Below are 22645 nucleotides of genomic sequence, written 5' to 3'. Positions count from 1 at the left end.
GTCAACTTCACTAGGGATATCCCCTACTAAAACAGATTTAAATCAAGCTGTTTCTGACGTCATTTTTTACAAAAAGATTGATGTTTATTGGGGACCTTTCGGTAAAAATACTACGCTGTTAATTGTCTGATCACATATTAAGAATTAACTCATATTTGTAAAATTAACACATCTGCTACGCTACAGTTGTATAGTTATAGTACGTCTATCAAATCAATAGATCTTTCGAAATTGTAGTTATAGTACGTTTATCAAATTAATAGACAAAACGCATAATAATGCATAGAATTTATTTGGCGCCTTATTTCGTACCGAAACGAATTATACAAAAATAGATTAACACTGTATCATTTACAGCACCGTTTTAACATATTGTCTTATTGCAAGTTGCTACAGTTCGTATGTAAATTCAATATCAGTGTCTGCCAGCTTCTCTTTTACGATGGCGTCGATTAGTTCCGATTGGGCAACTGTAAGATGATTTTTCCAATCCCCAACTTCGCCTATATATGTAAAGAAAGTTTTTATACGCTCCCACCAAACAGATAAAATAGAGTAGGACATGGAAAGACGGGTCATCTTTAGCACATATTAATCAAATATCCTGTTTTAAACAATTAATAACGGTAATATAACGGTATAAGTAAGTCGTGATGATGCGGGTTAGAAATCATTTAAATGTTCTTTGTTTACTACCAAATAGACGAAAATACATCAAAAAGATGTCCTTAATTGTTTTAAACACGATCAGGATAATTAGATATTATGTGCTAAAGGTGTTCCACCTTCTCCCATACTACTCTACCTATATGTAGCCTATACGCCGTTCATATTAACAGTGGCACTCCATCTTCGACCCCACCTATTAACCTTAAAACCTTATGTGAAACTACCTTTGCGGAAAAACTTTACAAATTCTTCGGTGGGGTTGGCATTTTTCTTCATGCTCCCGAACGATGTTGCTTCTACAATTTCTGAAAGAACTTCATCTGAATATTCAGTTCCAAGGAACTTGGCTATTCTTTTAATTTCCTTTGTCGGATCCTAAGTAAAATTTTACACAATAAGTTAGAGTATAGAATTGGGGAAGACTGGACACTTTTAGCACATAATTTCCAAATACCCTGATCGTGTTTTAAACAACCAACAACGGTCTATTGGAGGCGTGGGGATATGGTTTTATAATTCTTTAATTGTTCTTTGTTTACTACTAAATGAGTCAAGAAAATAAAATAAAATGGTGTCCTATCTTACCCCACCCTACTATATGCCATTATATTGTGGTTTTGGTGCTATTTCCCTTCACCGTTTTAGTTAATCCAATAAACGTTATGTATATTCAAAAATGCACGAAACTTCTGCAGTGTAATATGGAGCCAGAACTTGTATATATGTTCTATATCTATATACAAACCCGTTTCAAGTCCTCGTAGATAACAAACAAGACGTTATCGTCGTTTCGATGCGGATACCAAGACAGTATATTCTCCATGTACCACTCCCCTTCTTTATTTCCCAATAATTGTGAACCTGCAGCGAGAAAATTATTAATTCTAGGACTATAAAAAAACATCAACTTCGTTTAGGAGTAATTAAAAATCTTAGATGTCTTAGCACCTCATTCATAAACAATATTAATATAGCAGGGAGGGGGAGATGGGACACTTTTAGCACATAATGTCCAAATATCCTGATCGTGTTTTAAACAATTGACAACGGTCTATGGGAGTCGTGACGATACAGTTTTATAATTTTTTAGATGTTCTTTGTTCACTGGAAAATTTGACAAGAAAGTAGATTAAAAAGGTGTCCCATCTTTCTCCAACAATTTTTCAAGTTTTGTAGCCAACTCCTAGGGCAAAACTTCACAAACTTTAGCCAGGCTATAAAACAAATGATTTGAACCAAATCCGACTTACCAGACACTGCCGCCTCGAAAAACGCGTTCCAATCTTTTGGATACATCTTTTGCGCATTTACATCGGTCGCTTGGAAAGGAAAGTTTTGCATCATGTTGTACCAAGATACCACTTGGTCCTTCGGGTTACGAATCGTGTATATCACCTGTATAAGATGCCGTAGTTAGGATGTTTACTTACATAGCGCGTATAATATATTATTGTATATATAAAAGCAATGAAGTTTTTAATGTTTGTTTTAAGTTAGCACCATAAAGCTACAGCACATGCCTGATTTAGGTGTATAAGTTGTCCACTATATTATAATTTAAAATGTGGTTGAACATTGTTTTAAAAAGTCCAACAGATACACAGATTCGATAATCTTCTCTAGTAACGAAAGTTTTCGCATGACACATATAGTAGGGTGGGGGAAGATGGGACACCTTTTTGTTTTATTTTCCTGTCTCATTTGGTATAAACAAAGAATATTCAAAGAATTATTATATCGTATTGCCAGGAATCCCACAGACTGTTGTTAATTGTTTAAAACACTATCTGGAAAATTGGATAATATGTGCTAATGGCGTCTCGTTTTTTCCTTTCTACTACATATATAGTAGGGTGGGGGAAGACGGGGCACCTTTAGCACATAATATCCAAATATCCTGATCGTGTTTTAAACAATTAACAACGGTCTATGGAAGTCTTGAGGGTACTGTTTAATAAATCTTTAATTATTCTGTGTTTAATATCAAATGGAACGAGAAAATACAATACTAAATTGTCCTCTCTCCCCCTACCCTACTATATATACAATCATACTGTTAACTCTGTATCACCTTAGCTCCAGCTGATTTAACTTTTTTAAAGTTAAACAAGGGTGCAGAAACATGGGTCGCAAAGATTCGTCGCTTCCATGGCAACTTTTCAAGAATTTCAAATTTTAAAGCTGTAATAAAACCCATTAATGTAAAATACTGTCGTTAATTGTTTTAAAAACTCACGTATTCCAGTTTCAAGGTAAATATGCGGCATTGCCATTGGCTTAACCATTTCCATTAAAGTTTTATTATCTCTGTAGTACAAGTGAGCCACAATGTTTCGCACCCATGTCGTACCTGGTAATGAAAATAAGCTTGAAGGTATATCACCGTTACCGGTGACAAAATACCAAATAGTTATATAGTAGGGTGTGGAAAGATGGAACATCTTTTCAATCTATTTTCTCCGTGTCATTTGGAAGTAAACAAAAAAATTAAAGAATTATAAAACCGTATCCTCACGACTTCCATATACCGTTGTTAATTATTCAAAACACTATCAGGATGTTTATATATTATGTGCTAAAGGTGCCCCATCTCCCCCACCCTGTCATACATTGATTAATTACAATTAATTGCTCCAATTCAGTTGTTCTTAATGTCCCAAGTCTTCAAGTATTTAGAAAAAAAGGATTTTTCGTGTCGAAAATTAACTTTGAAAATGCGCGAAATCGTGCTGCGTCACCGTATTTTCCACACGAGCCGTCATGGGTTAAACAAAGGTTAGATTATTACGTCATAGAATGCGAATTACACGTTTGATTTCAACTTTACAGATTACGTAATTTGTTAGTTTTTTTGGGAATTTATAGGTTGGGGGTTAAAAGTAGGGGTTAGGGTTGGGGCTTGGGGTTTCCCCAGCATAAAACAGTGCGAAAAACAAGATTATAACGTGCTGTAACGTTCGTAATATGTCACTACTGTGACGTAACATATCGCTATTGTGACGTAATATATCGTTAACCATACGCAAGTCAGGCGAATTACGGTGACGCAGCATGTTTTTGCACATTTTCAAAGTTAGATTTCGCCACAAACGCCCGAGTTTTTTTACAAAAAATATATACACCGGGTATCAGGGAGACGCACGGCCTACTAGATATATCTCTAGTAGGTCGTGGGAGACGTAAGGAACATTTTGAGACCAAAATTTTCACTGGTCACCAGCGGCAGTATTACCCACTGTGACGTTCAAAATATTTTCTAAAAAGCGTTACCTGTTTTAGGAAATGACGCGACAATGACGTCATCCTTCCAGGGCGTCCAATTTTCATAGACCCACTTTATTGTATCGCATGAAAAACCTTGCCCGGACATTTTGTAACCTTTCCATTCTGTTACTTTACTCTTAAATATGCTCGTAACGAAGTAATCGACTATTGGTTTATAATCAGGCAAGCCATCTGCATACTTCGCTAGCTCTTTGAAACCGGTTTCAAATGTTGCTTCTAGCATCTTCTTTATTTTCGCAGTTTCTTCGTCCGCCATTATTAACAGTAGTATACAAGTATACACCAGTAAAAATCTAAAAATTAAAACCTTAAGCTTACACCCTATTCTCAAAGTTATCAGTTATATTGCTGTAAAACTTGCCAGTTTTTATAAACGTAACTTGCCGAGTGCACACTCACTCGTATTTACTCATATGACACAACAAATCAACGATTAAGCCAGATTTCCATCGTCATTGTTTGTACACTATTTATAGCACACCACAGTGAAGTGACGATGTGTACAATACTTTTTTATATTGATACAGTAGCGTGGGAGAAGATGCGACACATTATCCTTCTATTTTTTGTCCTAATTGGTAGCAAACAAAGAAAGAATTATACAACTGTATTCCTAAGACCCATGTAGACAGTTGTTAATAACTAACTGATCAATAAACAAAGCCGAATCCTATTTACTCTATGGCACAGATTTTAAAGTTTGTTTGTAGACTTTTCTAACCCAGTGAGTACCCTATACTTTGTGATGCGTTGTTTCACTATATATTCCCATATATATATGTATATATATATATTTTATTCTTTATGGGTAAGCTCCTTGTCAACGACCTGAGATTTAGAACAGATTTTATTGTGACTAGATTTGTAGTTGTACCATGGTAAATTTAGTTCGCTTGTTAAGGACATACCTATTCTATATGATGTATTGCCCACCACAGCAAATAGTATACTACCCACCACGATAATTAAGGGGCGGCAGAATAAAACCTTTCCAATCTTATACCCCATCCTACTATATAGTAGGGTGGGGGAAGATGGGACACCTTTGGCACATATTATCCAAATATCCTGATCGTGTTTTAATTAATTAACAACGGTCCTTGGAAGTCGTGGTGATATAGTTTTATAATTCTTTGAATGCTTATTGTTTACTACTAAAAAGGACAAGAAAATAGAGTTAAAAGGTGTCCCATCTTCCGCCACCCTTATAAACAATATATCATTTCCTTTCCGCTGTGGCGTACCGGTATATAGCTGTAGAAATCATTAGAGGTTTTTTAGTTTTTTTTAACGCTTCATAATTTTGCATGCGCAGGGGATATTAGAATTGAGACTTTCCGTCTAAAGGTGCCTGTACACAGTATCCGGAATTCGTCCGTTTTATCTGTTTTGTCTGTTTTGTCCGGATTTCACTGCCGCATGCAGAATTGGACACTGGTTTATGCATACGACTTGGCATGCGAATTCCCACGCCGGATACTGTTAACAGCCACATTTAATGGACTCACGACCAACTGCAGAATTCCCCAAAGTTTTCAATAAATATGGAGACGCAAACGTCGACGCTTAAAAAATGATAGCGTAGTAAGCAGGAAGTCCGAATTGTGTACTTTAGCAATATCACGCATTGCAGGGGCAAACGCCCCGGTTAACCTATAAATTGTGTCACGAAGTATCAGTAATAAATAGCTGCTTGGTTATTAAATTATACTGGTTGATCAATAGAAATTAAAAATAGAAACTAGCAAAGTATAAAACTTACTATGGCGATATTTTTACTGGCTGCTGTTTCTGCTTTTATCGTCGCCGTTGAGATTCACTATATGAACCGCCGAATATACTGGTCTGCGAAATGCATACAGTCTGGTGATTTCAGCTTTGCTCATGTGGTCGGAGGTGCGGCGCAGCTGTTACACCATCTGCCGTACTCGACTCTGTACTGTGCCGACCTCACGTGTCCCGAGCTCTGTACCCGCACCTCACTTAACTTGTAGTTCCGACTCCAGAAGACCAGTAATGACTCCACAACAAAGCCATGTTCACAACTCAGTATATTCGACAATACGACATCGATGTCACGCTTCAGATAACATTGAGCAGTACATGGCTCGACTGCCTATGCTGCCTGCCCACGCAGCACCAGTATAGGGCTTACATATTCGAGAAATTAAACGCGAAAAGAACATTATATACACGAAAAGAAACACCATAAACATTATACAGCAAGGCAGAGTTTTAGCATTGTAATACTAGGGCAACGACTCTCAACATTATCATAATATTGCATCCAGCATTATTTTATCACGGAAAAATAAACAATCAAAGCATATACACGTTAGCCTAGCTGGTATCGTTACACAACACGTATGTCCGGCGCCATGGTGTAGTGGTTAGCGCGCCTGCCTGTAACCCAGAGGTAATGGGTACAAGGCTCGACGCTGCTACCATTGTGGGCGTTTGTGTCCTTGGGCAAGACACTTAACGGCAATTGCTCCAACCCAGTGGTCACTAATGGGTTGTCTAAATTATCAGCCATTCATAAAAAAAAATAAATAATAGTAATTACCCACAAAGTAACATACATATAGTAACTCGTAAGCTGGCACGAGGTGTTAACCCGTGTGATAACGACTGTCGTTTTCCGGCCACGCGAGGATAAAGTAAGTTACATTCATTCATTCACGTAATCTTTATGCACCTAGGTGGAATTTAGATAATTATATATGTATTGAATATACGTGCTCAAAGCACACTCAACCGCTACAGCCACTTCGACAACACTTCTTGTAGAGCTTTATGGTGTAACTGTAAAAAACAACAATATTGTGTGACTATACTCCGAAACCAAAGACTTTAAAGTTTAAACCAATGTTTCGCGAGTTTGCTACATGGGTGGCTGGTCCATTATTACTAAACATTAACGTGTGGACAGGAGAACCCCGAATGACTTTCAATATATATATAAGTTTCACATTTCATTGACAATATCTTTATTTTATTGCTCTGCAGTTTTGCACGCACTGTCATAGGGATGCGAAAGCGTCAGACTCTGTTTTGTTTTGTCAACATTCTGGTTATAGCCTACGTCAGAACGATTTTTAGGCCTACGACTCGTGTACGTCAGATTATCCTAATTTTAAAAGGCAGATACTAATATGTTTTGTAAATAAAGCAAGTATACGCGTACTGTTTAATTTGCTTGATGACTATAGTTCTCGCCCTAAAATTCTGTTATTTTTGTACAGTAACCCAATAATGCCTTTGTTTTTAGAAGTATAACTATATAGGACTATAATAACCTTTTTGCATGGTCACTTTTATGCGCGTAAGTACTCTCATATTTACTCGCAAAAACAAAGTTAATACGCATAACGTCATAAGCGTGTTACCTGCTGTAGGAGGTTGGTTGTTACTCGCATTATTGCGAGTAAAGCAAAGTATGGTGAAAGTACAGTTTCAGTTTTAAGAGCCAATCTTTCGGGTATTATTTTAACAGTTTTTAGCTGGTAGTAGCCCCATAAAGCATCAAAACCTATTTTATAAACTAGATTTAACAACATTGCGCTAAAATAAGCTAACTCAATGTTGATACGCGCATAAACCATGCAAAACAACGCGGTAAGCAAGTTATCATATGACAAGTTATGCGAATCGCTATTCGCATTAACTTTTTACCATGCAAAAAGGGTATAGGTCATGTCGTTTTTAAAAGTTTCAATATCAGAAGTGCAAGTGAGTCTGGATGGTAAAGTATGTGAAGTAAAATGGAGTGACGACCACATTAGCAGGTGAGATTAGGAAATTGGACTCAATTATGTAATTCTTCTCAATCATCCAACAGCATCGTACACTGGTGTGTGAACAGAACACCATATAAAAAATCTATGCTTACCCCGCCACGCAGGATAAAAAGCCTATATAAACTTTCGATTATACTGGTCCTTATAACTATACCGGTTATACAAATACTATATATAGTAGGGTGGGGTAAGAAGGGACACCCTTTTATTTCTTTTTCTCGACCCATTTGGTATTAAACAAAGAACATCCAAAGAGAATTATAAAACTGTATCCAGATAACTTCCATAGACCGTTGTTAGTTGTTTAAAACACGATCCGGATATTTCGATATTTTGTGCTAAATGTGCCCCGTTTCCCCCCAACTATAAAATCATTAATCATTACCATTGAAAATACCAATGTTTAGAATGGTGCCTGTAATGCACATTGAGCATACGGTCGTAATGATTGTAAATTTCAATTCAAATCATCCACAATTGCAGGTTTCACGCAAAATGGCTCAGATTCAACTGCCACTGCAGTCAATGTTATCCAGAGTTTTCCGGCATCTATAAAGTAGATTTTCCGCAGTTTCCCGATGATACCATACTTACAGAAGCAAGAATTGGCGACAACGGTACAATTATAAATAAAACTACGAGTTTCCTGCTTTTGTTCTGGTATACAGAGCAGAAACACGTATCGTTGCGTATAAGACACGTAGCGTTGCGTATAAGAAATATTTTTTTTTTGCTGTCACGACTTGCAACGGTAAACTGTAAACACATATATTATGGTTGGGGTAAATGGAAATCCTTTTAATTATATTTTGTCGTTCCATTTGGTGGTAAACAAAGAACATTCAAGAGTTTTAAAACCGTATCCTCACGACTTTCATAGACCGTTGGTAATTGATTAAAACACGATCAGGATATTTGGACATAATGTGTAAAAGGTGTCCCATCTTCCTCCACCCTACTATAAATTAAAAAATTCTAATACGAATTTAACATACCAGCTCTGCTTACGAAACACTCATGGGACATAATGGAGAATCACACGACCACCCAACCATTTGAATGGCTTCGCTCTTTCTGTTACTGTGATACTTGCTTGTCTTCGTTGATTAGAAGTAGAGACATTATCAGCACGCATTTCGAAAATGCGAAAGTCCAGCAAGATATTCCAACTATAGATTACTCAGAGATGAAAGACAATGACGTCGGTTCATTTAGGTGTGTGAAACGCCTGTACAAAACTGTGTGTGCTTTTGTACAGGATGTAGGTTACCACTAAAAATCATTGAGTACATTTCGTGATCTGTTTTGACAATCTTTTTTAAGTAACAATTCAAATGGGTTTTAATTTTGTTTTGTTTTTCAGTATGCTACAGAAGTTCATGGAAAGTGGATTTTGTAAAATATCCAACGTCCCGTGCGAAGATAAAATGGTTTTAAAGGTAAACAGGATAAGATACACAGTATAGTAGGGTGGGGGAAGATGGGGCACATTTTCAATTTATTTCCTCGGCCCATAGACCGTTACTAATTGTTTAAAACACAATTAGGATATTTGGATATTACGAGCTAAACGTGTCCCATCTTCCCGCACCCTACTGCATAAAAAATTCCTAAAGCTTTCATGGGTGTCATCTCATTAAAGACTTTTATATGTTTTACAGTTTGCGAGAAGGTTTGGGCCGATTCGTGAAACACTTTATGGAGAGGTATAGTTATTTGCATAAGCACTTGTCCGGCGCCGTAGTGGTTAGCGCGCCTGCCTGTAACCATTAGGTAATGGGTTCAAGGCTCGTCGCTGCTACCATTGTGGGCGTATGTGTCCTTGGGCAAGACACTTAACGACACTTGCTTCAACCCAGTGGTCACTAATGGGTTGTCCAAATTATCAGCCATACATAAAAAAATTGAAAAAATCACCCACAAAGTAACATACTTGGTAACTCGTAAGCTGGCACGAGGTGTTAAACCCGTGTGATAACGACTGTCGTTTTCCGGTCACGCGAGGATAAAGTAAGTTACATTCATTCAATCATTCATTCATTCATCATTCATTCATTCATTCATTCATTCATTCATTCATTTATTCATTCACTTAATACGTGACTTTTACATCAGTTTGCATATTATACAGTTCTTCGATGTTCTTCCACATAACAGTGTAAATGCTGCATACACATCTAAAGGTATCCCGCTACATATGGACCAACAAGCCTATGAACAAACCCCGGGTATACAGCTGCTTCATGCTCTTAGGTATAAGTTAGACGACCTGACTACATTATACTGTCTGAGAAGACTAGTGAAGTTTTAATGTGAAACATTTTCAAAAATAGTGTCTAAATTTTAAACCATACATAAACAAAACGTTTATTCACCTACAAAGTTATGTATATGTGAATGGGAAGTCGTAATCGGGCGCGCGGTTTGTAAAACCGAACATCTATCTTATAACGACTGTTCTTTCCCCGCCGTGCGTTGGTAAGTAAGTTGCATTCATTTTAAGCAATTCGAAATCACAAGGTTTGACGATGAAGTCAGCGGGGGAAAGTCGACTCTTCTTGACATGTTTCAAGTTGCTGAAATATTCAGAAAAGAATCTCCGGAAGATTTTAGGACGTTTCTAGAAGTCCCAGCTTGCTTTAATACAATTGACTACAAGAGGAAAGTCCCCGTCTATTTCGAAGTCCAGAAGCATCACATTGTATTGGATTACTATGGCAAGGTAAAACAGCTATAAAATGTTCTTGTATTTTAAAATAAACATACAATATAAACTCCCGGTGTGCGAGTATTACATTATACATGGCAACCTGCCTTTTTAAAGTAGGGTGGGGGGAAATGGGACGCATTTTTATTTAATTTTTCGTCCCACTTGGTAGTAAACAAATAACATTCAAAGGATTATAAACCGTAACCTTCTGACTTCCATGAAACGTTTATATTTGGATAAAATATAAAACGGTGTCCCGTCTTTCCCCACCCTACTATATATTAAATTATGAACAGATAGTAGCTGTAAACTGGCACGCTGGGTTCGCATCTACTTTAAGAATCAAAGAAAAAGACGTGGAAAGATATTACAAAGCACATCGCAAGTTTTCAATGATAATGCAAAGGGAAAAACTCGTTGGAAGGGTAAGCAATAATAAAAGTGTGATCTTTAGAATTTGCGGTTTAATCAAGAATGCATTTCCCTACATACCTAAACAGCTTTTTTAATACAATCCTATTTTGTTTTTACATTTAACAGCCCAGAGCTAGTATTTTTTGATACAAACATATTTTTTTAAAAACATTGTTAATTTTAAGCGGGAGCCATCAATGCTTATCGCCGTCCTTACTTTTTTGTATAATATCGATGGTATAGCCCTGATTAAAGGCATTGTGGATGAAACAAAATGTTAATATAGTGAAGTGGGGAAGACGGGACACCTTTAGCACAAAATATCCTGATCGTGTTTCAAACAATTATCAACATTCTATGGGAAAACAGTTTTATAGTTCTTTGATTATTCTTTGTTTACTACAAAATAGAACGAGAAATCAAAATAAAATAAAATAAAAAGGTGTACTATCTTCCCTCACTCCACTATATTTGTCAATCGTTTTTTGCCAACTCACGTGTTATCCAATGTTGATTTCTGTAGTTTCGTTTCCGTCTTCGAACTGGGGACCTGCTGTTTTTCAACAACAGAAGAATGACACACGCTAGAGATGGTTTTACCAACAATGGCGGAATTCGACATTTGCAGGTAGTTAACTATAGTTGGGTGGGGGAGGATAGGGCACCTTTTAACTCTATTTTCTCGTCCCATTTTATAGTAAACAAAAAACATTCAAATAATTATAAAATTATATCCTCACGACTTCTATAGACTGTTGTTAATTGTTTAAAACACGGTCAGGATATATAGACATTATGTGCTAAAGGTGTCCCGTCTTCCCCCACCCATTTTTAAAAACATTGTTAATTTTAAGCGGGAGCCATCAATGCTTATCGCCGTCCTTACTTTTTTGTATAATATCGATGGTATAGCCCTGATTAAAGGCATTGTGGATGAAACAAAATGTTAATATAGTGAAGTGGGGAAGACGGGACACCTTTAGCACAAAATATCCTGATCGTGTTTCAAACAATTATCAACATTCTATGGGAAAACAGTTTTATAGTTCTTTGATTATTCTTTGTTTACTACAAAATAGAACGAGAAATCAAAATAAAATAAAATAAAAAGGTGTACTATCTTCCCTCACTCCACTATATTTGTCAATCGTTTTTTGCCAACTCACGTGTTATCCAATGTTGATTTCTGTAGTTTCGTTTCCGTCTTCGAACTGGGGACCTGCTGTTTTTCAACAACAGAAGAATGACACACGCTAGAGATGGTTTTACCAACAATGGCGGAATTCGACATTTGCAGGTAGTTAACTATAGTTGGGTGGGGGAGGATAGGGCACCTTTTAACTCTATTTTCTCGTCCCATTTTATAGTAAACAAAAAACATTCAAATAATTATAAAATTATATCCTCACGACTTCTATAGACTGTTGTTAATTGTTTAAAACACGGTCAGGATATATAGACATTATGTGCTAAAGGTGTCCCGTCTTCCCCCACCCGACATAATAAACATGGGATATTATATGCTAACGGTATTCATCTTGCCCCACTGTACTATATACCTACAAACGTAATAGGTTTACTTTAATTTGAATTTATATAAAGTTAAAAGGTGAATAAGTTTACTTTAATTGAATATATATTCTTAGGGTTGCTATATTGATTTGGACGACTGCAAAAGTAACTACATGACTCTGGCAAACAAGCTTGGGTTGCAAGTTACGCCTCCAAAAGTTGGAAATGCTTCTTCCATTTAATTATATTCACACATACTTCAAATTGTTACTTCTGTATATCCATCTCAGCGTTTGTGTAAATCTTGTCCGTTCATTCAGTTCATTTATCCTCGAGCAACGACATACGTTATAACCGGGATATTCTGTTTTACACGGATCGTGCATGCTATCGAATTCCTATGTGTAATATATATAATATATTTTAGCAAATATACTTACAATGCGCTCTGTGTTTTACCCTTTTGAAACTCTCGTAGGCTATCATCGTTTATACCTTCATCTCGCATGTATACCTTGTAAACGTTTCTCTAGAAACATATAAAAAACTGTACAGATATTACTTAAAACTATTTCTTATTGCAAGCGGTAACACCACTAAATTTGTGTAATTCATGTAGAAATGTAGGGGAGTACTTTACCGACCGCTGGAATTACCTCGTGGCTGTAAAAGGGGTTTCCCTAATTTTATAAGTCAGTGGGGTTGTTCGTAAGAAAATATGCTGCAAGTTTAGACAAGTTTACGCTAGAAAATTGCAGCCAGGCTATGGTATTCGACTTGAACGATTTTTATATTTCCGACAGAGCCAAACAGTATGAAAAAAATTAGCAAAAAGATATAACAGCCTCGTCGTATCGGAATACGTGTTTTTGTGGAAAAAAACAGTTAATTAGTGTTCTATGTCGAACAACACTACTCCTATAAATGAGGTTGAGATTGTGGCCAAAGAAGACGTCGCTGCATCTGATTTAGCGCAATTGTTCGCCACTTCGCCATGGGAATGGTCAGAAGATGGGGTGTTTGCTTGGATGTCACATGTTGTGAATCAATTTGACCTGGATGCCTCAAATGTAAGAGTTTTTAGTATAACGTTATGGTGATGTACTTTTGTGTATATGTTTCATGTGTGGCTTATTAAGATTAAGGTGCATTTGTGTTTCTTTGTGTGTTAATGTAAGTTTAAGCTGACTAGAAGTACAAAATACATACGACTTATTATCCGAATTTCACTCTCTTTTTTCACAAGTAGGCGCTCATTTTTTTATTATTATTTTCTGGGGACTTTTAAAAAACGTCGTTTTTGTGACATATAAACGTGTATTTTTTGTGTGTATTTTTTTAAAATTTTAAACTTAATAAGAGCGCCCACTTGTGAAAAAATAGAGTGAAATTCGGATAATAAGTCACAACTGTACAAAATACCAGGTGTAGTGACCAGTCCACGCTTATTTTCTTTCAATTAAATGTTAAAATGTGTTTACCTGTAAGCATGTTTTAACAACGGTTGTTTTGTCGATATGTCCTGTCTTTTCATTTGTCTGTCTGGACCCCACAGGTTATAGGTTCAAGATCGCTGCTAGATTTTGAGTAAATGTTTCCCTGGGTAAAACACTTTTCCGGCAATTGCTTGAACTGAGGGGTCACTAATTAGTTGTCCAAATTATCACCCATACATAAAAAAAATAAAAATTAAAAAATTAAATAATTATTCACTCACTAAATAACATACATGGTAACTCGTAAGCTGGCACGTGGTGTATGAACACCCGTGTTATATACTGTGTGTCGTTTTCAGGCCCCGAGAACAAGTAAGTTGCATTCATTTATTGCAGTTAAAGAATCTTCATATAAACGGAAAAGAACTTCAAATGTTCAGTCAAGATGAGTTTGAGAAAAAGGTTCCCTATGGAAACGTTCTGTGGGCTCACTTACAGTTCCTAAGCACTTGTAATGTGCATGAGAATGTTCATGTTACAGGTATGCAATAATTTATTTGTGTTTTACAAAGGTTATATATAATAGCACGGGGTAAGATGGGATACCTTTTCATTCTAATTTCTTACTCCATTTGGAAGTAAACAAAAAAATTCAAAGAATTATAAAATGGTATGCTCATCCTCAAAGACCATTTTTTGTTTAAAACATGATCAGAATATTTAAATATTATATATTATATATGTCAAAGGTGTTCCACTTCTCCCACCCTACTATACACCTTCTTTAATCTATACACGTAATGAGTATGTAATATGATAATACAAACTGAAATGTTCTGTTTAAGTAGGTACATATTTTCCTTTTGTAAAAATTATTTGTTTTATCACTAAACTAACTATATATATTTACTCAGAAGTTCCAAACAACGAAACAAAGATATCTCCTGAAAAGCAAATCGTTGCTGCTAACACGGAAGTTTCAACAACTAACAAGTATAAGAAGGATAGAAATCTAATATCCTGCCATCATAGAACTTCTTCTGTGTCTGGACGTGGTATGTTTAGTAGTTTAGATAACTGAATATTTATTAAATATCATTGTGAAACTTATGAGCCACTATATACATTTGAATGAATGAATGTAACTTACTTTATCCTCGCATGGCGGGAAAACGACAGTCATCATAACACGGGTTTAACACCTCGTGCCAGCTTACGAGTTACCATGTATGTTACTTTGTGGGTGATTTTTTCAAATTTTTATGTGTGGCTGATAATTTAGACAACCCATTAGTGACCACTGGGTTGGAGCAATTGCCGTTAAGTGTCTTGCCCAAGGACACATACGCCCACAATGGTATCAGCGTCGAGCCTTGAACCCATTACCTCTGGGTTACAGGCAGGCGCGCTAACCACTATACCACGGCGCCAGGATTAAACAATATATATTATTATAGTAGGGCGGGGGAAGATGGAACACCTTTTTATTCTATTTTCTTGCCCATTTGGTAGTAAACAAAGAACATTCAAAGAATTATAAATTGTATCCTCACGGCTTCCATAGACTGTTGTTAATTGTTTAAAACATGATCAGGATATTTGGATATTATGTGCTAAAGGTGTTCTGTCTTTTCCCACCCTACTATATAAATTATTCTGTTACTAAATGCTACCAGTCAATATTGTAAAAAAAATTAGTAAATAGTTCTTATGAGCAAATGTTTATGTTAAGTTTCATATTTTGTTTCTATCCTAATTTAACCAAAAACATGATAAAATTCACATATGTATAATTGTTGTAAAAAGAGACTTTTTTTCTGTTGTGGGTATATGTGTCCTTGGGCAATGCACTTAATGGCAGTTGCTCCAACCCAGTGGTCATCAATGGGCTGCCCGACTTTGGCGAATTATATGCCATACATTAAAAATCCCCCCAAAATAATCACCCAAAAACTTAAGTAACATACATGGTAAATCGTATGCTTGCATGAGGTGTATGAACACACGTGTTATAACGACAGTCATTTTCCGGCCACACGAGGATAAAGTTAGTTACATCCATTCATTATTGAAGGCTATTACTGTATGACATTTTTACCCATTTTTAAGGTACATCTTACTACTTATGGGAATTCCTTCTTGCCTTGCTGCAAGATCCCCTTACATGTCCACAACTCATTAAATGGGTAAACATTAAAGAAGCAATATTTAAACTGGTGGATTCAAAACTTGTCTCTTGGTTGTGGGGGCAACATAAAAAGAAACCAGAAATGAATTACGAAACTGTGGGACGAGCATTAAGGTGATACCAATGCCTATTCAAAAGATTATTTTGTTAAATGGGTTTAGCAGCCACACTTTTATCTGATATTTTTTTTTTAGTTTTTACCTGCAGTGTTTTACTTGCTTTTATTCAAGTACTTTTACCTGTTTTCTATAGTTTTGTTCAAGTGTTTTTACCTTTAGCTTGTTTATAACGACTGTCGTTTTTTGTTGCATCCCTATCCCCTTTCTTTGATGATGTATTAGCCTGATTTTCGCTACTGTATTCTATGAAATAAATAAAAATTATATATATATGTTATTTTATTTGTTTATATAACCAAATTAAATTGATTTATCTAATGAAACAGTCAAGTTGTTTACTTTTTAGTTTTGCACTCATAAGTACCCACTACCCACTAATAACTATAACTGGTAATTATAACCATAACAAAAATTTATGTTTTAGGTATTATTATCAAAAAGGGATCCTTCGGAAAGTAGATGGGTACAGGTTAATGTACCAGTTTCGATTTCTGCCAAAAAATCTCACTGTTGTGCCTTCGGTGGAAAAATGCTCTGAAGACACAGAAACCTTTAAAAAAATTGATGAAGATTGGCCGTCATCTGTTCCTGTTAGATTAAGATCTGTAGGGGAAGAAGTCCAGCCGTTGTCTGTTGGGTTACCAGTATTAGCTGCTCTGTTTAAATCAGTTACATCTACTGAGTGCGTTCAAAGCATTCGCACAGAGAGTATACAAGATATTCAGCAAAAAGTAATCCATGTATTTAGCCTCTCACCCCATGGTGTAGTGTCTGAAGTACAATTTGCACCCAAGCAGACAGTTCTGCTTGAAAAAGAGAAACCAGAATTTGATCAGGTTGTGCAAAGGGACATTACTGCGGAAAACTCTATTTTAAATAAAGTAATTTTGCCTCAAACTGACCAACTAACTGCATCAGAACCTTGTTTGTTGTCTAGTATTTCACCAGGTAGTTATTCACCTGCAGAATCGGCAAAAATTCTTTTTGCTCGTAACCAGTCCGGTTTAATTACTTACGACCGTGCGCAATTAAAAAACTCCCGCTGTTCAGTTTCTGTAAGTTATAATAGATCTGGTTATCAATACATGGTGGATTGTAGGAGAGAAAACAACAAGGTTCATATCTCTTCAACATGGGTAGGTGTATGAAATAGGACACAAGTAGTATAACAACTGTCAATGCCTCACTATGTGAGGATAAATAGGTTCCATTTTTTATTCATTAGTTTATAATAATATTGCCATTTACTTAATGTGACTTAAAAATGAGATAATTAGTAATGTATATATTTTTATGTTTCATTTTCTTTTTTTTTAATGAGAAAAATTTGTAGATTATTTTTATGTTTTATTATATTTTTCCCAATATGTAGGTACCGGAGAAAGTATCTCAGGAATTACTTGACCATTGGAAACTCCTGCCAGTAATTGAAGAACACAACGAGAATACAAACTCAAATGTTCTGTTCAAGACGGTAAATATATTCTCATTGAAAAAGTTGCTGTCTGTTTTATCACTGAACTGATTATATGTTTTACCTATACTAATTTACAGTTGTAAAGTTTGTAATTTGCCCCTTTTATTTCTTACTTAACACCATACGCCCAGTTTTATCAATGATAAAATAACTTTATTTGTCTTTTCTATAATGGTAGTGAAATTTAGGCAATATTGAAAAAGAAATGGCAGGATAAGGCGACAAAACAACAGTTGTTAAAACACTCTTACAGTCAAAAACATATTTACGTCTAATTGGAAGAAAATAAACGTGATCGCTAGACCTATCTTATTGAATATTGTATGAGCATTTGTGGCTTAACAACTTATTAAAATTTGTTATACTTGTTTTCACAGAAATACAGGATAACGAACCAATATGCCTGCCAAAAGTCTAAAGTATTTGGCAAACTTTTTACAGTTCCAACTGATTTATCGATAAAAACATCAAACAATTCCACTAATTCAGTCATACCCTTGCTTAACTTTTCCGAAGATATTGTGCATTCAAATGAAGACAGAGTCGAATCAATTTTAAGTTCTGATATAAATTCTTCTTGTTTAGAGTCAAAAACTAGGAATTCTGATTTATTTTTACAAAAGAAACGAACTAAGTACAGAGATATAGCAACGACAAAACCTGTTGTTAAAACTGTTGTTGAATTAACTTTTGATAATGATTTTGTTTAATTATTAATAAATTTTGTTTCATATCAGCCAGGTTGTATGAAAACTTTATAGATCAGATCTTGTTTATAGTTGTCTAAGGGCCAGCATTGAAGGTATGCATCTGGTGCTCTCATAATAATTGACTTAAATAAATGAATGTAATGTAACTTAGTTTATCCTCGCATGGTTGAAAAACGAGAGTCGCTATAACATGAGCTTACGATTTACCATGTATGTTACATATGATGTGGATTATTTTGTTGTTTTTTTATTTGTGATTATGCATGACTGATAATTTGGACAACCCATTAATGACCACTGGGTTGAAGCAATTACCGTTACGTTACGTGTCTTGAACAAGGACACATACACCCACAATGATAGCAGCGACGAGCCTCGAACTCGTTATCTCTATGGTTGAGGCCGTCGCGCTTCCTTCTTTGCCACGGCGCCGACTTCATTACGAAACCGTAATCTTGCAAATACGATTGCAACATTGTTATAAATAGATTCGATTTGGTTTTCATTTGTTTATTCGCAAATTTTAAACGATTTGAATGCGCAAATATATATGCACTAATTTGGCTTTCGTTGACCCGTTTAGAGCCCTATATCACCCGATTCGACCCGTGATTAGCCTTAGACATGAGAGAAAGTTCGACAAATATTAGCGCATGAATGGGCGCAAAATAATACTTTCATACCATAGCGGTACGCGATTAACGCTATATATGGTTAAGTGCGTGATGTTGAATATAAAGCGAAAACGTGAGGCATTTAAATTATGACATTGGCAAAACAGTTAATTAGGGTTACCGTGTCTGTAGGTATTTGCAGTGAATTCTAGACTTGAAAAAGGTAAAAAGCATTAGTTTGGCAACATATTCTTGCTTTGTTTTAAGTTATTAATAGAGTACCAATTACCAGATTTGGTTCATTCAGTGCACCTTTTAGGCTTTTTATTCCATCCAAACGGTGCAGATTGTACTAAAGAACCTAGATTTGTGCCAAAAGTAGCCCTGCTGTATATTTAAACATTCTCCAGTCAATCTTAACACAGGTTGAGGGTCTCCTTTTTCATATTTGTTTTTCATACTTCCCCTCCGTAACTATTACCCCCGGCTACTTCCCCCCCATGACCTTTCCCCCCCGGCTACTTCCCCCCATGACCTTTCCCCCGGCTACTTCCCCTCGGTGACTATTTCCCCCCGTGACAATTCCCCCGGCTACTTCCCCCCCATGACCATTCCCTCGGCTACTTCCCCTCCGTAACTATTCACCCCGGCTACTTCTCCCCCATGACCATTCCTCCCGGCTACTTCCCCCATGACCATTCCTCCCGGCTACTTCCCCCCCATTACCATTCCTCCTGGCTACTCCCCGCATGACCTTTCCCCCGGCTACTTCCCCCATGACCTTTCCCCCAGCTACTTCCCCCCATGACCAAATCCCCCCGGCTACTTCCCCTCCGTAACTGTTCACCCGGCTACTTCCCCTCCGTAACTATTCACCCCGGCTACTTCCCCCCATGACCATTCCCCCGGCTGCTTACCCCATGACCATTCCCCCCGGCTACTTACTCCATGACCATTCCTCCCGGCTACTTCCCCCCCATTACCATTCCTCCCGGCTACTTCCCCCATGACCATTCCTCCCGGCTACTTCCCCCCCATTACCATTCCTCCTGGCTACTTCCCCCATGACCATTCCTCCCGGCTACTTCCCCCATGACTATTCCCCCCGGTACTTCCCCTCCGTGACCATTCCCCGGCTACTTCCCCTCCGTGACTATTCACCCGGCTACTTTCCCCCATGACTATTCCCCCCGGCTACTTCCCCTCCGTGACTATTCACCCAGCTTATTTCCCCCATGACCATTCCCCCCCACTACTTTCCCTCCGTGACTATTCACCCAGCTACTTCCCTCATGACTATTCACCCCGACTTCCCCCATGACTATTTCCCCCGGCTACTTCCCCTCATGACTATTCCCCCCCGGCTACTTCCCCCATGACCATTCCTCCCGGCTACTTCCGCCATGACTATTCCACCCCGGTACTTCCCCTCCGTGACTATTCACCCGGCTACTTTCCCCCATGACTATTCCCCCCGGCTACTTCCCCTCCGTGTCTATGCACCCGGCTACTTCCCCTCCGTGACTATTTCACCCGGCTACTTCCCCCCATGACCATTCCCCCGGCTATTTCTCCCCATGACCATTCCCCCCCCGCTACTTTCCCCCGTGACTATTCCCCCCGGCTACTTCCCCCCATGACTATTTCACCCGGCTACTTCCCCCCATGACCATTCCCCCGGCTATTTCTCCCCATGACCATTCCCCCGGTTACATCCCCTCGGTGACCATTCCCCTCGGCTACTTCCCCCCATGACCATCCCCCCGGTTACATCCCCTCCGTGACTTTTCCCCTCGGCTACTTCCCCCCCATGACCATTCCCCCCGGCTACTTCCCCTCCGTGACTATTCCCCTCGGCTACTTCCCCCGGTTACATCCCCTCGGTGACCATTCCCCTCGGCTACTTCCCCCCATGACCATTCCCCCCGGTTACATCCCCTCGGCTACTTCCCCCCATGACCATTCCCCCCGGTTACATCCCCTCGGCTACTTCCCCCCATGACCATTCCCCCCGGTTACATCCCCTCGGCTACTTCCCCCCCGGTTACATCCCCTCCGTGACTTTTCCCCTCGGCTACTTCCCCCCCATGACCATTCCCCCCGGCTACTTCCCCCCCATGACCATTCCCCCCGGTTACATCCCCTCGGTGACCATTCCCCTCGGCTACTTCCCCCCATGACCATCCCCCCGGTTACATCCCCTCCGTGACTTTTCCCCTCGGCTACTGCCCCCCCATGACCATTCCCCCGGTTACATCGGTTACATCGGTTACATCCCCTCGGTGACCAATCCCCTCGGCTACTTCCCCCCCATGACCATTCCCCACGGCTACTTCCCCTCCGTGACTATTCCCCTCGGCTACTTCTCCTCCGTAACTATTTCCCTCCGTCGCTTCACCAGTTACCCTCTGTACAATTGGTGTAATGTGTAAGTAAAAGTTAGAATGATGAGATTGAAATGAGTTCTATTTATATTTTAACGTTGTAGTGTTTATAGTTTACTGATAACTAACCTATGATAGAATGATGGGCGAGGCCTATTATGTTAATATTAAATAACATTCTTTTACAGAATAAAGATACGATGTGGTCCATTTAAAGTTAAAGTTCCGGGTAAAAGAAAAAAATCTACATCGTTGTTGTATGACACATTCTACTTAGCTGGCACAAACGTTAAATCATACAATGTTACACCTTCATGTTCACATACCAACAAGTTAAAGTCATGCACCAGTGATTTCTCTGCAACTGGTATCATAAATGATATGGAGAGAAATGACACAGGTTATACCTTTGTACCCAATGAACTTTTTTCAAAATTAGCTCATTTTTAATTTGTATTTTGATATTAGATTCAAAGACATACAAGGAAAAACGAATGGGTTTATCAAAATGCTGGAGAGAGCTGGAGCCGAAATTACTGTTGATACAGAGCCACGAACGCCTTTAATTACGAAGAATTCTTATGTGGATTTTACGTGTGATCTAATTGAAGTGAATAAAAATGAGGTGGTTGAGGCACTGGACTCTGTTACTAATGAACGTGATGATGATGATGAATGTGAATAAAACATTATGTGAAACTGATTTTATCTAAAATTCTCTGTGTTGTAAGATCAAGAAGTCTTAAAACGTAGCTTCTATTCCATAAAGTGTAAAGTTGAAGAAGTGTCGGACGGTGCACAACATTTGGCGGTTGTATTAAAACAGTCAACCATTAAGTCCCTTATAAACTATAGTATGGTGGAATAAGATGGCATACCGTAGGCAAGAAAAAAAACATTTTTTTATGTTTGTTTATCACCAAATGGGAGGAGGAAAGAGAATAAAATCATGTTCTATCTTACCCCACCCTACTATAAATAAAAAGAGAGAGAGAGATATTTTAACTGGTAACAGGTGCCTTCAAAATTCAAATAATAATGAATAAAAGATTGTAATAAAGGATATTTTATATACATATTAGTGTAGTAAGTCATCTGAAACATACCTGAATCCTTATTACGCACACATATCTGTACAAAGTATAATACAACTGCACAGGCGGACATAGGTTTTAAAATCTCCAACAGCAGATTACTCATGAAATTTCGCAATTTTGTGCTACAGTAAGGTGGCGCTGCAGAGCACTTATGCTTGGCCTGTTATCAAGTGTATCACTTCACGCAACGGATAGAAGTTGAACTATTGGCCCTATTAAAAACTAAGAAT

At 37.7% G+C, this 22645-nt stretch overlaps 4 protein-coding genes across 6 annotated transcripts in view; 3 read left to right on the top strand and 1 right to left on the bottom strand.

The window, feature by feature from the left end:
- The window catches only part of LOC149725052 (uncharacterized), a 56961-nt gene extending 43973 nt beyond the window's left edge, over positions 1-12988 (top strand). The window contains exons 1-10 of one of the 2 annotated variants that reach the window (XM_089892666.1): positions 6476-7742; positions 8238-8371; positions 8753-8969; positions 9118-9193; positions 9416-9460; positions 9886-10007; positions 10275-10476; positions 10761-10889; positions 11402-11506; positions 12525-12988. In XM_089892666.1, the coding sequence (XP_089748792.1) occupies positions 7651-7742; positions 8238-8371; positions 8753-8969; positions 9118-9193; positions 9416-9460; positions 9886-10007; positions 10275-10476; positions 10761-10889; positions 11402-11506; positions 12525-12632 (1230 nt within the window). In that variant the 5' untranslated portion in view covers positions 6476-7650 and the 3' untranslated portion in view covers positions 12633-12988. Of the gene's footprint in view, positions 1-6475; positions 7743-8237; positions 8372-8752; positions 8970-9117; positions 9194-9415; positions 9461-9885; positions 10008-10274; positions 10477-10760; positions 10890-11401; positions 11667-12524 lie in introns of those variants that run through there. The other variant, XM_089892665.1, reaches the window with a different exon arrangement.
- On the bottom strand, positions 145-6327 carry LOC149725053 (sulfotransferase 1A1-like). The gene is made up of 7 exons (XM_089892676.1): positions 3940-6327; positions 2906-3019; positions 2741-2850; positions 1920-2064; positions 1415-1530; positions 894-1044; positions 145-503 (listed from the first exon to the last, which is right to left on the bottom strand). The coding sequence occupies exons 1-7, from the start codon at positions 4208-4210 to the stop codon at positions 391-393; spliced, it is 1020 nt and encodes a 339-aa protein (XP_089748802.1). The 5' UTR covers positions 4211-6327; the 3' UTR covers positions 145-390.
- A 123-nt stretch (positions 12989-13111) lies between the features above and the next one.
- On the top strand, positions 13112-19157 carry LOC149725051 (uncharacterized). Of its 2 annotated transcripts, none has more exons than XM_089892657.1 (7): positions 13112-13460; positions 14223-14367; positions 14744-14881; positions 15936-16128; positions 16558-17269; positions 17506-17607; positions 17988-19157. In XM_089892657.1, exons 1-7 carry the CDS (start codon positions 13290-13292, stop codon positions 18318-18320), a joined length of 1794 nt encoding a protein of 597 aa, XP_089748783.1. In that variant the 5' UTR covers positions 13112-13289; the 3' UTR covers positions 18321-19157. The 2 variants fall into 2 exon arrangements, with proteins under 2 accessions (XP_089748783.1, XP_089748782.1); XM_089892656.1 differs by having other exon boundaries at positions 13113-13460; positions 14741-14881.
- A 2049-nt stretch (positions 19158-21206) lies between these two features.
- Positions 21207-22021, top strand: LOC149725050 (uncharacterized). Its single transcript, XM_089892692.1, has 3 exons — positions 21207-21362; positions 21507-21718; positions 21787-22021. The coding sequence occupies exons 1-3, from the start codon at positions 21247-21249 to the stop codon at positions 21882-21884; spliced, it is 426 nt and encodes a 141-aa protein (XP_089748818.1). The 5' UTR covers positions 21207-21246; the 3' UTR covers positions 21885-22021.
- The last annotated feature ends 624 nt before the right edge of the window (positions 22022-22645 follow it).

The sequence above is a fragment of the Ciona robusta genome, chromosome 14 (genome assembly GCF_009617815.1).
Source record: "Ciona robusta chromosome 14, ASM961781v2".
Lineage (NCBI taxonomy): Eukaryota > Metazoa > Chordata > Ascidiacea > Phlebobranchia > Cionidae > Ciona > Ciona robusta.
The sequence above is the reverse complement of the archived record's forward strand: the minus strand, read 5'-3'. Positions and strand labels throughout refer to the sequence as shown.